General features: G+C 44.4%; 5 protein-coding genes across 5 annotated transcripts; 3 read left to right on the top strand and 2 right to left on the bottom strand.

The window, feature by feature from the left end:
- Positions 1–2,314: 2,314 nt before the first annotated feature.
- LAJ45_07123 (uncharacterized protein) lies at positions 2,315–3,449 on the top strand (the record flags this gene model as incomplete). The annotated part of the gene is made up of 2 exons (XM_046116682.1): positions 2,315–2,537; positions 2,593–3,449. 2 exons carry the CDS (start codon positions 2,315–2,317, stop codon positions 3,447–3,449), a joined length of 1,080 nt encoding a protein of 359 aa, XP_045970084.1.
- A 981-nt stretch (positions 3,450–4,430) lies between these two features.
- Positions 4,431–5,269, bottom strand: LAJ45_07122 (uncharacterized protein; the record flags this gene model as incomplete). The annotated part of the gene is made up of 2 exons (XM_046116681.1): positions 4,431–5,088; positions 5,145–5,269. The coding sequence occupies 2 exons, from the start codon at positions 5,267–5,269 to the stop codon at positions 4,431–4,433; spliced, it is 783 nt and encodes a 260-aa protein (XP_045970083.1).
- Positions 5,270–7,548: 2,279 nt separating this feature from the next.
- LAJ45_07121 (uncharacterized protein) lies at positions 7,549–8,428 on the top strand (the record flags this gene model as incomplete). The annotated part of the gene is made up of 2 exons (XM_046116680.1): positions 7,549–8,145; positions 8,204–8,428. 2 exons carry the CDS (start codon positions 7,549–7,551, stop codon positions 8,426–8,428), a joined length of 822 nt encoding a protein of 273 aa, XP_045970082.1.
- Positions 8,429–8,897: 469 nt separating this feature from the next.
- Positions 8,898–10,286, top strand: LAJ45_07120 (uncharacterized protein; the record flags this gene model as incomplete). The annotated part of the gene is made up of 3 exons (XM_046116679.1): positions 8,898–9,061; positions 9,132–9,214; positions 9,280–10,286. The coding sequence occupies 3 exons, from the start codon at positions 8,898–8,900 to the stop codon at positions 10,284–10,286; spliced, it is 1,254 nt and encodes a 417-aa protein (XP_045970081.1).
- A 303-nt stretch (positions 10,287–10,589) lies between these two features.
- LAJ45_07119 (uncharacterized protein) lies at positions 10,590–11,777 on the bottom strand (the record flags this gene model as incomplete). The annotated part of the gene is made up of 3 exons (XM_046116678.1): positions 10,590–11,106; positions 11,159–11,657; positions 11,714–11,777. The coding sequence occupies 3 exons, from the start codon at positions 11,775–11,777 to the stop codon at positions 10,590–10,592; spliced, it is 1,080 nt and encodes a 359-aa protein (XP_045970080.1).
- Positions 11,778–13,395: the final 1,618 nt, after the last annotated feature.

The raw sequence follows: 13,395 nt of genomic DNA, 5'->3' as shown, positions 1-13,395 counted from the left end.
ATGTAGATAGGTTAATGTCGATATATTGTGACCAGCTGTACAAGCGCGGAGTTGATTGAGGAGTACCGTTAATATCTGATCGAGTATTCCTAAGAACTAAGTACGTACGAGGAGACGGATAATATTCGAGCAAAGTAAATTCCTATTGCATATCAGTATGATGAAATTTAAAGCCTAATGGAATATTCGAGAGGCTATGCGCAGCAGAGACCCATCGAGGGATGGTCAAATGAGCCTTGCGTTTTACAATCATTCTCTCAAAGATTGAGACTGCATTCATCTCTAGTTCTCTGAAATTAGGCATGGGGGTAACTATGCATGACGGAAGTTCTACCAAGCTAATAGGCGACAAAAACCTTCTTTCCAAAGCCACTATATGGACTACCAGGCCTCCTAACCTTTCTCCGAGTGTATATTGAATGCTTCCGTTATTGTAGGTGCCAGTAGTATAGCGATCGGCAAGACCGAAGGTTTGAATGTAGTATGTAGGCTGTATCTACAACCAGTGCCGCTAGGCTCAGTATCAATAAATCTATCACGCACAAGGCGTTCTTTCCCTAACTTAATTTCCTGGCCTTTCTTTGTAATATTCAACAAAATCCCAAGAGGTCGTGATCAGCAGCCTCAACGGTATCATAAGCAATACTTTCAATGTATGCAGCTTACAAAAAATCACCAGGTGTCGTATATGAAAGGGACGGCCGCCGAATGGTTACCTAACAGAATACCCTCATAATAGGCAGGTACATACTTCGCCAAGTGAAAGTTTCTTTGCTGTGTGGCCCTGCATAAATTGTCGAAACGGTTCTGCGCTACTTGATATCTGCGATCTCGAGTTCTGAGGAACTCGGCGCACGTGGTTCCACCCATCATGACAGGTCCAGGAAGGAGAAATGCGCCTTGCGATATCCGTTAACCCGCATGAAATTAAGGTTGCCAAGGCGCGAACAAAGTGAGGATAAGCGCACAAGGGTTCTGCCTGTTCCGGTGCAGGGTACCGAATGTATATATCGTTCTGAGAAGGCACAGCGAGTGAGTGAGTCACAATACTTTTGATACCCCTAAATACCAGCCAAGTGTATGGTAGGTCGATCAAATAAAGAGGTCTATTTCTTTGTTTGTCGCCGTTGATCTCGTAGCATTAAGTCAAGAGACTTTTTGACCGCCTATCATTCAACCGCATTGGGAGATCTCAAGCGGCTAAAACGGACTATTACCGCTGGAATTGGAATGTTGTTGTGAAGTCTAAGCCTTCTGACAGTGCCAGAATGGCGGGGCTCGGTCCGTGGCCTACTCGAGCACTGTAAAATACCTAGAATCACTGTTTAAGAAAGAGAACAAATTAGCCCAGGTCTTGGATGTTGTGGCTGATTAACAAGATCGAATCACACCTCTAAGCCACTGTTCTTCAGAACCTTTTGCGTGACAATCCGTTAGCGAGCTTTCTGGAGTCTTTCCTACCGGAGATTTATGACCTCACCATGCCTGCTGATTTGGGACAGAAGGTGTCTCAAAAGAAAAAGAATACCAATCCCCGTAGAGTTTACCTTTCCCAAGTAAGCAGTGATCTGGTGACCTTTAACGGGAGCCTCGTTCCGCAGCTGGCACAGTCGTTTGTTTTTGGAGGCTCTAATAATTGCGGTATTAGTTGACAAGTATGTTCAAATGGTCCGGATTTCGTTTCGCGGAGAATTATATTAATTTCCTAGGCAATTTCTTTAACGGGAGTTGAGTCCTCGAAACAACGGATAGGTCGGCGTGTCATGTAGTGCATACATGCATACAGACATCTGTTGGAGCTGTGGGGGCGCACGGATCAATAGCTTCGCTTGTGGTTGTTGATGTTGAAGTCTCTAATAATTCTGCCTTGCAAAAGATGGCATTTCAGGCCCTGCGAGATCTCAGATAGAAGTATGAATACGTTCTAAAGAAGGCTCGCAGGAGGTCCAAAGTAGTCCGTGTAATCCCGGTCACATTGATGTATCCTAGAGTAGAGTTGTAGCCACTTTCACTTTAGGTAACATTGTGATCCTGTGCCTTAAGTAATACGAGATATGACTGCGGGGTTAGTGTGGATAGATGCAAACAGGTGAGCAAAGTATATGTAGGTAGTCCCTGCTGTGTTTGGTTCGATTAGTTACATGTCTCGCATAGCACCGCCCGCATCTTCTACGATAGTTTGTGTCTGGCCTGATCAGAGCAGCATATAACAACCATCATCTGCCCTCTTTTCGCTCTTTCAGACCACACCATATCACCAGAAGTCAATCCAAAGCTTCATTCAACTAATCATTTATCTCCACCACATCACAATATGAGTACCATTGAACCCATCAAGACGACAGAAAACGCTTCAAGCAGCGGCGGCTATGGAGCCACTTCTTCTTCGAGCACAAACCCTCTAAAGAGGTCGTCCGACACTGGTGCACCTCTCATCAGCGTGCAACCAGCAAAACGCAGCGATCTACAGCCATCATATGCCCAGTTGCTTCCCGATGACAATGACGCTTCCACTACTGGATGGTATGGATCTATGAGTATGTTTCCTCCTAGGGATTAATATCAGTGGTCGTATTCTAATCGAATATTTAGTCAGCACTCTTGGTTCTACTATTGGATTTCTGGGCGCAATCCCTTGTTGTATTGTCTGCCCCAATCCGTATAAGCCCGTCCAGCAGGGTCACGTTGGTCTCGTTACCCGTTACGGCCGTTTCCATCGCGCAGTCGATCCTGGTCTCGTCAAGATCAACCCTCTATCTGAGACCCTCGTGTCTGTCGATGTCAAGATTCAGATCTGTGAAGTTCCCCAGCAAGTCTGCATGACCAAGGACAACGTTACAGTTCATCTTACTTCTGTGATCTACTACCATATCAACTCACCACACAAGGCCACTTTTGGAATCGCAAACGTCCGCCAAGCCCTCATTGAGCGCACCCAGACCACTCTCCGCCATGTTGTTGGCGCTCGTGTGCTTCAGGATGTAATAGAGCGTCGTGAGGAGATTGCACAAAGTATTGCGGAAATAATTGAGGATGTTGCTACTGGATGGGGTGTTCAGGTTGAGAGCATGCTTATTAAGGATATCATTTTCTCCCGCGAGCTTCAGGACTCCCTCTCTATGGCCGCCCAGAGCAAGCGTATCGGAGAATCTAAGATTATTGCAGCCCGCGCTGAAGTCGAGTCTGCAAAACTGATGCGTCAAGCTGCTGATATCCTTTCTAGCGCTCCGGCCATGCAGATCAGACAGCTCGAGGCAATGCAGGCTATGGCCAAATCGGCAAACTCTAAGGTCATCTTTATGCCAACTTCCAACCCTGGACTTCAACACCAACTTCGCGCACGATTGGGCGAGAGCTCTGCCTCTAGCCCGACTCTCGAGAACTTTGGCGACGATTTCGACGCTGATATGCAGAGGACCATCAATACCCATATTGTCTCCGAGTTTTAAAGCTCTTGGTTACCTATGATTTAAGCAAGGCAAAACAATTTCGATTTATTCTCTAGGATGAGGAGTTTTTGTGGTGGATTTTTTTCTATCGAATTTCTTTTGTAGTTCCGCTATGAGTATTATGGTAATTGGGATTGGTTTGGGAGGGGGTTTCTATTAATTCGGCCACTGATTACTTGTTCCTTTGCATCGATTTTTCTATAATTTCGGGATGGAGCGTTAAAGGGCTGCCATCTAGTTGATGGAGAGCTTCTGTGTATCTTCCCGGATGATTATTCAGTTCATATGTTATGATAATTCAATGAAATCTCATGAATCTCCTTGTATATTCGGGGGGGGGGGGTAGTACTGAAATGTGCTCACATGGATCGTAGTACTACATTTGAGTGGCTGAATCTTCAGATATTTGGTATTGCATTTATGAGGTACAGAAACACTTTTCTGCCCCTTCACACAAAATATGGCATGCGACCCTAAGGGAGCTTCCCTACAAGTACTGCATGATCCTCTAAGATATACAGAGCAGAGATACCCATGCAATCGACCCAGGAAATCATGATAACGCACTCAAAGTCTTTGTCCTAAAGGTTCTAACGATGCTACTCCGTATCCATATACTAAGGTCCCATTCTAATAGATTGTTCTCCAGACCTCACCTCCTCTGTTAACTACACCTTGTATATAAATATGACCTGCACATACTAAACATGCATTACGATTATGATTACATGTACGATATGTACCTACAGTATGTTCTAATCTATTTAAAACCAAGCAACTCGTGTCAAAATAGGATTGAATGGGAAGATATGAAAATAGAGTAAGAGGAAAGAAAACTTTAGAATCAAAGAAAAAGCGTGTACGACTTGAGGGTAAGAGTGAACGGTATGTACAGTTGCTAATCCGAACTAGGTATGAATTAGCTAAGATGTGCGAATAGTGCGTATCTCTACTAACCTTGATGTAGTAAAAAGCTCTAATTTATGGAAAAGAGACATCTCCGTACATATATGACCGATAAAGAATCATTTCGTTGAATTTGTCAATACGCACATCCCGTACGCGCAGCTTCGATATGAGTTTGCAAGAAGCTTTCATATCGGACCAATTTTCGACTTTCCATTCCGATCTCCAGATCCAGTCAAATCTATGGGTTACTGCATCGAAATCGGTAAAGAAACCAACTATAAATTCCTTTTTCCTGCCACAGCCGAAATTATACTTGAGCTTTCGGTAACATTTCCTGATAGCCGCGAGGTCTAGTTTTAGACACTGGAGGAGGTCACGGTGGTGATTTGTGATGTGTTGGCGATCATGTTTATACGTTGAGTCGCAGTTCTCGAGAAGAGACGATCCCCCAGTAGAGATCGTACGGTTCAATTGTTCCCAGGCCGGTTTCGTTTGTAAGGCACATACTGGCCCTCCATTGATTAGGACGGAATTTGGGGAAATCTTTGGGTCCTCTAAATAGAACTGCGGTGCCTCTTTGTGCGCAATGTCGGCTTTCTTGACTAACTTCCTGAGACTTTTATACTGGGCCTCGATGGCTTTCTCGAGGGACCTTAGATTTGAGAGGGCTTGCTCAGTGGTTCCCAGAATCTTTTCGGGGGCGGCGTCCGTGTAAACACTCTTGGATTTCCTGGATCTGCTAGCTGTTACTATAGTTCTATATTCTGAGCGGAGTACTTAATATACCCAATTCCCGCAAAAATATCAAGTCCCGAAAAAAAGTCGATTCTCGCAAAGATGTTTTTGAATTCCCATTTCTTTGCCATATTAATTGAATCTGAGAACGATCTTGAGAACGATCTCAACTTCATGATAGTTTTGGTTTATTTTTTGGACTGTCGTAGTGTTAGATTTGACCCAGGACCTCAACTATTCTTATATTGATGGATGATCTTACAGAAACCTTATGCCGAGTCGTGTTCTGATAGGTATTTTTGTAGTTAATTGAGCGGGTCGGTCTTGTGTTGAAGGATTCTCGTGTGAGGTCGGTTTTTGTGGGAAATTCAAATCACAGGGGACTGTCTCGTCAGAAGTTGTAAATGACGTAAATACCGGAGAACGGTTACTCTCTCGCGTTCAAGACCCATAGTCCGGCCCCGAAGGGCTCTGTTTCAATCAAAACGGTTTCTTCTGTGTATCCTCGAGGCCATACTATGTACCGTGCGGGATAAATTGGTATCACCCCGCTATTATCGGGCGGTCGAATAGGCCTCCTATTCTCAAATTTATAGAATAGAGCTAACTACTAGATGCTATCTACAGATTTTACATATAATTCAATGAATTACAACAACACCAACTCTCTGCAGGTCGAGGGGCATGGTACCTAAAACAATTTTATCAACCAAACGATTCCCAGATCAGCCAGAACCTAACTATTAAGGACCGGGGTTTTTACGAATGTACTAGTACTATTTGTGATTGAGATAAGTTTTTTGAAAAGCTTGGAAGGCAGCTACTAAGCCAATTTCAAGCCACAGAGAAGGCATTTTTTTTTATCGGTTTGTAGATATGCTTTTAAGCTGTTAGTATTCGATCCGTCTCTCTCCGGCCCTACCTCTAGGGTTTTGCTCAGGCCTTTACTCTTGCTCAGATGTGTGGAAATTGAGGGATGATGGTTGAACTTTTCGACTACCGCAGCTTAACTTATAGGTCATAAAACTAACATTCCCTGGTATCAATTGAGCTCTGATTCACCAGGCGTTAGGGGTCCCCCCACCACACAAAACTACATAGTACTAGCTATCAATAGCCAAGAAAGGTACACGGGGAGCTTATTCGATAAGGAAACGGAGCACATAGGTTCATCCATGGCCGGGCTCGGAGCGGTACCATATTCCAACTCGTCCACGCTCTACCGAGCTGTAGAGTATTGCTAAGATTTATGCTTTACGCGCGCTGCGGCCTTGGCCTCAAGCCAGATATTGTATATTACCACTGTGATATCTACATATAGACTAGGTACTCTACTCTAGGTGTACTCGAATTGCTGAAATCTCATTACTGGATTTAGCTCCAAGTTCTGAATCAGGGTGTTGATAGCATTTTTGCTCTTTGGGGAGTGGTATACCTTTACGATTGTCAATTGAACAGCTCATGATCAACCACCAACTACAAGACCCCTGGGGAATGGGTGGATTTTCTTTATACGGGAGGCGAAATAGATCAGCTAATTTTTGGGAATTGATTTTCAGTTGGCATCCGCCCCCAAGGCGTCTCAAGCCATATGTTCACAATAGGTAACACGAAACCTCCTCATGACGTGGGCCCTCAAACCCGTGAATTAAGCCATGTGTAGATAGGTACATACCTTGCGTCGTCTTCTTCTTTGAATTGGGAATCGCATACAACCACAATATAACTTATCATCGTCAACTGGAGTACCGCTGGCGTCCAGATACTGCCTCTGGTTGGCTCATACCCCTGCTGCAGCGCAACGAATTTTCTCAAATACAGCGGTATTAGGCTATCGATGTAGACACAACTGCTCACTCGATCACTATTATGGGATGATTGATCTGCTCAGGTGACACAAAGTGCATCTGCAGTCGCACGAAAATGTAACGGGGCATATCCCGCACCTCGTATTGAGAAAATCGATCGTTAAGACCAGGCCTATTTGAGATCCTTACATACCGCATTAATTCGTTCGAACGGCCGGTCACACAAGACGTTGAAATTCCCGTATTTGGTTATTTGTCTTGAATACGCCCCCTAATCTTCCCTCATATTAGCTTGAAAAGGCAACTTCGACGTCTTGTGTGACCGGCCGTTCGAACGAATTAATGCGGTACTCGCGGTTGGACGAAACCACAAAATTTAAGGATTTATATGCCGAGCTTTAAGATTCTGGTTACAGTCTCAAATGCCCAAGCGTGCTCGATCGAGATGGTTTAATTATTGAAAGCTCTATTCGGCACGTGTCATTACGCTGGTACTGGACCTAGCTGTAGCTCCTGCGAGGCTGACACAAAGATCGACAACAACTCTCAGCTCCTAATAAGAGTTTTATGACCTTGTGGGCGCATATATAGCGCCCCAAGATTCCTACTTGAGTTCTAGAATAGTAGATTACTCTACATCTTTCAGGATGACTACCTCCCCTCAAGAAATACCACAGCCGACCCAAAGCCTTGTGATAACTGGACGCGTCTGCGACACAAAGTACGTCTTTACCCCGTCTAATGGCACCGACGTCCGCTATTATATTCTAGCGCCTCCCAAATACAAGAACAGACGCCATGCCGACGGTTGGTCTGCTATTGTCCACGCCGGTGACAACCCAAAATACCATTCACTGGCTGAGTCACCGCTAGTTGGAAGATGCAAGAGATCGATGTTTTGGAGGAAGTATTTTATTGAATATGGTGGATCTGTGCAGAAGGATGTTAAGAAAGATGAAAAGGCAATTAAAGAGACGAAACTTAAGTGGGAGAATAGATTCAGGAAATGGTTCTGCATGAGTCCCAAAGATCTTGTGTGGTCGGAAGAAGAAGAAGCTGCGATCTCAGACGAAGAAAAGGGTGTTGTTACGGAGGCTACAAAGATGTTGGAGTTGGAACATACGGGGCATAGGAGATATGAATTTGTAGTGGATGGAAGGACATACAGGTGGTCAGGGACGAAGATGCATGCTGGGAGATTCATCAACAAGCTGGGCTTGAAAGGGTTCGCCTTTCATGTTAAGGTAGGTGCACCCGCATAATATAGTGTTTCTATTCCCGCCCATGTACTGATATGCTTAGCTGGTGCGGATGGAGGATCATAAACTCATCGCTTCGTTTAAAAAATGCTACCTGGGAAAGAACGGTAGATTCGGGGAATTGAACTTTTACGGCAGCGAGCCTGAAACTGGTTTGGAGGAAGTGCTGATCGTACAGACTGCCTTCTGTGTGACTAGGGCAGAAAAGGAGAAGAGAGACAAGGTACGCGACATCTTAGAAGAGATAGGCGAAAACGCTGGGGGTTGAGGATATCTATATACTTGGGCCAAATTATCAGCTTGCAATTGGGGGACACGACATTCATTAATTCATAGTTAAAATTTCTTTTATCTAAATTTCAATTATAAGTGGGAGTCACGTTAAGGTGTAATATACATACATGTATCTTTGAACTTGAGAGTTTGAGTTGGGTAACCAGCGCCTATAACGTACTTGAATAGACCTTCTTTTGGAGGCCAATACTCCCAACTAGAATTATTACTCGCTGCTAGTAGTGGATGCCAGCTCCAAATGGGTTTCATTAGATGACTAATACACCTTGGCATCATGGCGGGACGACTCCATGAGCTTCAACGCGGGCACCATGAGAGAATCCCACTTTGACATCGACCCGCCATCCATCAGCATCAACAACAACGTTAATCCCCTCATTTCATCCCTTTATCATCACCACCATCGCCAATAATCAGTATTCACCCGCCAATAGACAATCAAGATGGGTCGGTTAGAAGATGCTCAAGAGCTCGCAAAGACAGACCTGCCAAAGGCCGAGGCCATCTACAAAGAGATACTCTCAACGCCTCCTGGGATGAACGATGCTGCGCTGAGAGACTACGAGTTAGCTCTAATGGAGCTAGGTGGGTTGTATAGGGATAAAAGGTTTGTTCGAATCTAGGGATCTATTTAAATCTTGGTATTGGGTTTAGGAATAACTCCGTGGGATGGATAGACGAACACCTGAGCTTGCAGAGTTGATCAAAACGAGTCGGTCCGTGCTATCTGCATTTGCGAAGGCCAAGACTGCTAAAATCGGTATGTTAATGGTTACCTGTATCCAAGGGCAGAAGAATAGAGATGAGATGCTGATCGTCCACTAGTCCGTCAACTGATTGATCTCTTCACCACGATCCCCGATACCTTGGATATCCAAATTTCAGTCACCAAATCTTGCATCGAATGGGCTATTTCCGAAAGACGTTCTTTCCTTCGCCAGAATCTTGAAACCCGTCTCATCGGACTCTACCTCCAGAAGCACTCCTACACAGAAGCCATAACTCTCATCAACTCACTCCTTAAAGAGCTGAAAAGACTCGATGACAAGATGGTACTTGTAGAGGTCCAGCTTCTGGAATCTCGCGCCTACCATGCCCTTCGAAACATCCCCAAATCCCGCGCATCACTTACATCAGCCCGTACATCCGCCAATGCTGTCTACTGCCCTCCACTTATGCAAGCAGGTCTCGATATGCAGAGTGGTATACTCCATGCGGAAGATAAGGACTACAACACTGCGTTCTCGTACTTTATTGAAGCCTTGGATGGATACTCAACTCAGGATGATTCAAAGAAGGCTATTGCTGCGCTTAAATATATGCTTCTGTCAAAGATCATGCTGAACCTTACCGACGATGTTCACCAGATCATGACCGGAAAGCTCGCAATCAAATATGCTGGTCGTGACATCGAAGCCATGAAAGCCGTTGCCCGAGCGCACTCGAACCGGTCATTGGCTGAATTTGAGCAAGCTCTTGCGGATTTCAAGGCCGAGCTAGGATCAGATCCATTCATCCGCTCTCACTTCACGGCACTCTATGATACCCTACTAGAACAAAATCTTGTTCGAGTTATCGAACCCTTTTCTCGTGTCGAAATCGAGCATGTCGCAAAATTGGTGGGGCTAGGAACTCAACAGGTTGAGGGAAAGCTAAGTCAGATGATCCTTGATAAGGTATTTTCTGGTGTGTTGGACCAGGGAAGTGGATGTTTAATTGTATTTGATGAGGTCGGTCGTGATAAGAGTTATGACGCGGCGTTGGAGACGATCAAGAAGTTGTCTGATGTGGTTGAAGTGCTTTATACCAACCAAGCCTCCATGCTAGATTAAGATTTTAGCATGTTTGTTGTGCCTAGAAAATGAATAGATTGTTGATCCGGGCAATTCGGGGGATAAAAAGAAATTCACTGTATTTACTAGCAACTTCGCTTTTTCACCTATCAATCTCGCCGTCCACCATCTTCAAAATCTGATAAATAATAATCTGAATTACTTCCCCAATAGTTGTTGAAACCAAATAAATGCGCCATCGAGCCATACAGATAAAGACTACAAATTCTTAATCTCACAATATCGTGCCGATCCTGCAACACGTATAACCCAAGCTATGAATCCAATACAACCTAGTGTCACCTACTCATCATCCCCTTCTTTCTCTTTGATCTCTCCTCTTCCTTTAAATCCGGTCATGGCTGTGTCACACCCACTCAACCACCTTAGCCCACGCTGGAAACTAACTGGGAGAATATCCATAATCCCAATCCATCTCGCATACACTGGCATTGCAATGATACCACCAGCGCCCTCATCTATGGCGGCAATGATTTCTTTCGCAACCTCCACGGGCTCCAACACAGGTGCAAAGAAGTTACTAGGTGTATCAACTCCTTCGAACATTGGAGTTTGCAGTTGACCAGGGCAAACAAGGAGGGTTTTAATTCCTGGATGGGTTCCTGCAAGCTCTGCGGTCACAGAAGAATGAAACGCCTTGAGGGCGGCTTTGGAAGCTGAATAGGCAGATGTGTTCGCAGGCGCTACAGAAGAAAGAACAGAGGAAATGGTGATAAGTGAGCCTTTGTTCAGGCGTTTCATGCCAGGGAGGAACTGTTTGGTTGTGTAGAATGCGGAGAGGGTGTTGGATTGGAAGGTTCTATGAGCCGCTGTTAGTAAGGTATCAAGTTATAGTAATAGTGGAAACCTACTTCTCGATTTCATCATAAGTCAGGTCCAAAACGCTCTTTCCATGTACAATGGAAGCGTTGTTGATCAGTACGGTAGGTGTCCCTAGGTCTCTCTCAATCTCCTTTGCTGCAGCCTCTACCTGCTTTCGGTCCCCAACGTCGCATTTATAGTACGCGACGTTCCTAGCCTCACCACCTTCAGGTTCACGGACATCCAGTACAGCAACTGAGACCCCGCGCATGCCGTAGGTTTCAGCAATGAGAAGACCAAGGCCACTACTACCGCCAGTAATCACAACGACTTCCTCGGTCCAATCAAATTCGCGCTTCTTGCCAAATGCAAGTCGTTTATTGATGAACTTCCATACGAAAAGAACGATGACTATACCGGCGTATATGCTTGAATAGATGAAGGGGGGCGAGTTATAGTGGTATGTCTGAGCACGGTAGGCGAGTGGTAGAAGGATTGCAAAGCCAGGGTTCATGAAGGTATGGCTGAATATCGTAATGAGAAGATCGACTATAACTAAATTAGTAAACTGGCATCTAGTTCATGTCAGGAAGAGGTCGAAATACTAGTGAGGTGCTCTAATAGAGGTTTATCGCTCTGGAAAGAGCTTATAGATGGTGGTCCAGACATTACGCTTGCACTGGTTTAAGTTATGAGAGCTATTATTAACTGTGGATTCGTGATATTTTCCAGGTGTGAACTAGTATCACAGCTGTGATGCGTTTCGAGTACAAGAACGAAAGATCAAGGTGACGATTAATGAGTTGAGGATATGAGATTGAAGCCGGGTCAACCGATGGATAGTAGAACGTGAAGTAAGGAGAGAACAAGGCAGAGGGAGTGGAAAGGAATGAGGGGAGCGGGAAAGGAGGCATTCGACAGTGGGATCAATGATTGGGACGTCGAGATGTGATATGGTGTGGTGTGATGGGGGTTGGCTATGGTTGGGACAACTTGACACGGAGGTGGATCTGGTCTCCAACCGCTAATATTTCAACCACCACACCCCACGTCCCCCCGTCCCCCCCCCCCCCTACAACCAGCAAAAACCCCTTGAATTGATATCTCGATATTCTGTTTAATTTTGAAATCTGTTGTAGTAGTGTCGATCGCGAGCGAACATCACACCAGAACAGCAATACTACCTAAATAAGTATATTTTGGCTTAAAAAGATATTGGCGTACAAAATCACTACTTGGCGAGTATGAGTTAAATATTTAGCGCTGTGGGGTGTCCCTGACTCCCTGCACAAAGGAAAGCCTCCGGCGCTTAAGAAACCACAAACGTTCCGAGTACTTAACTACATGTATGTAGCAACTGGATAAGCCTAACCCAGATGTAAGTACATTATAAATTCTCCTTAGTAGTACATACATGTAAGTACATGTATGTACGTGCGATTCCTAAGTTATCTGATGCGTGGAATGTTGAATTAAAGCGAAGCTAGCTAGAAAAGCCATGAAATAAACCTGAATTAGCGGAGCTACATGTACCATAAAATGTTTAAGCATTAGACTTTAATTTTGAGATCAATTTAAGGGCCGGATTATCGAAGAAAGAAGGGAGAAAAAAAACACTACGGGCTCATCAGCTTGATACGAAGGAAGTTAATCGTGAGTACCAAGGTCCAAGAAGCCCTAAGAGACAGTTATACTTTGGATCACAGGACATCACTTGGTCTGCGATCTGTTGGTGTTCTCGTCGCGGGATGAGTTATGTGCTTGCATGATTCCTTTGATTACTGCGTAAGCCTTCTGATCATTGTAAACCAATAAATATCAGCGGTTGTAGTATGAATTTATGGCTGTGTGAGTAAGTGTCCATCCGAATCCCACTTTTTATACATGTCGGCACATATATAGAGAGTTTTATACTACATAAATACATGTAATGATTTCGATTCCCCCTAATAAGTAAAAATTTAAGAAATTCAAATTAGATGCCTGGGTAGAGATCGAGATTTGCACCACACCAGGAACAAGAAAATCCAAATAGATATTTTGCTATGACCATGTAAAAGCGCTCGGCTCGAATTGAGGATTAATCTGTAACAGATATGTGCCATACCAACCACACCAACTGTTTCTTTACTCGTCGTAAACCGTGTTCTTGTCGTATAAAGACAGAAGAGCAATTCACAAGAAAAGAATATAATACTATAGAGAAATGTTCTTCGTGGTATACAAAGTAAATGCGCCTTATGTGAAACCCATCCTCCTGGAATGCTTTTGTTTATGTATCATGAGA

Source organism: Morchella importuna, assembly GCF_003444635.1.
Source record: "Morchella importuna strain M04M26 chromosome Unknown Morimp01GS022, whole genome shotgun sequence".
NCBI lineage: Eukaryota > Fungi > Ascomycota > Pezizomycetes > Pezizales > Morchellaceae > Morchella > Morchella importuna.
Note: the sequence above shows the minus strand (reverse complement) of the source record. Positions and strands in the feature narration are given on the sequence as shown.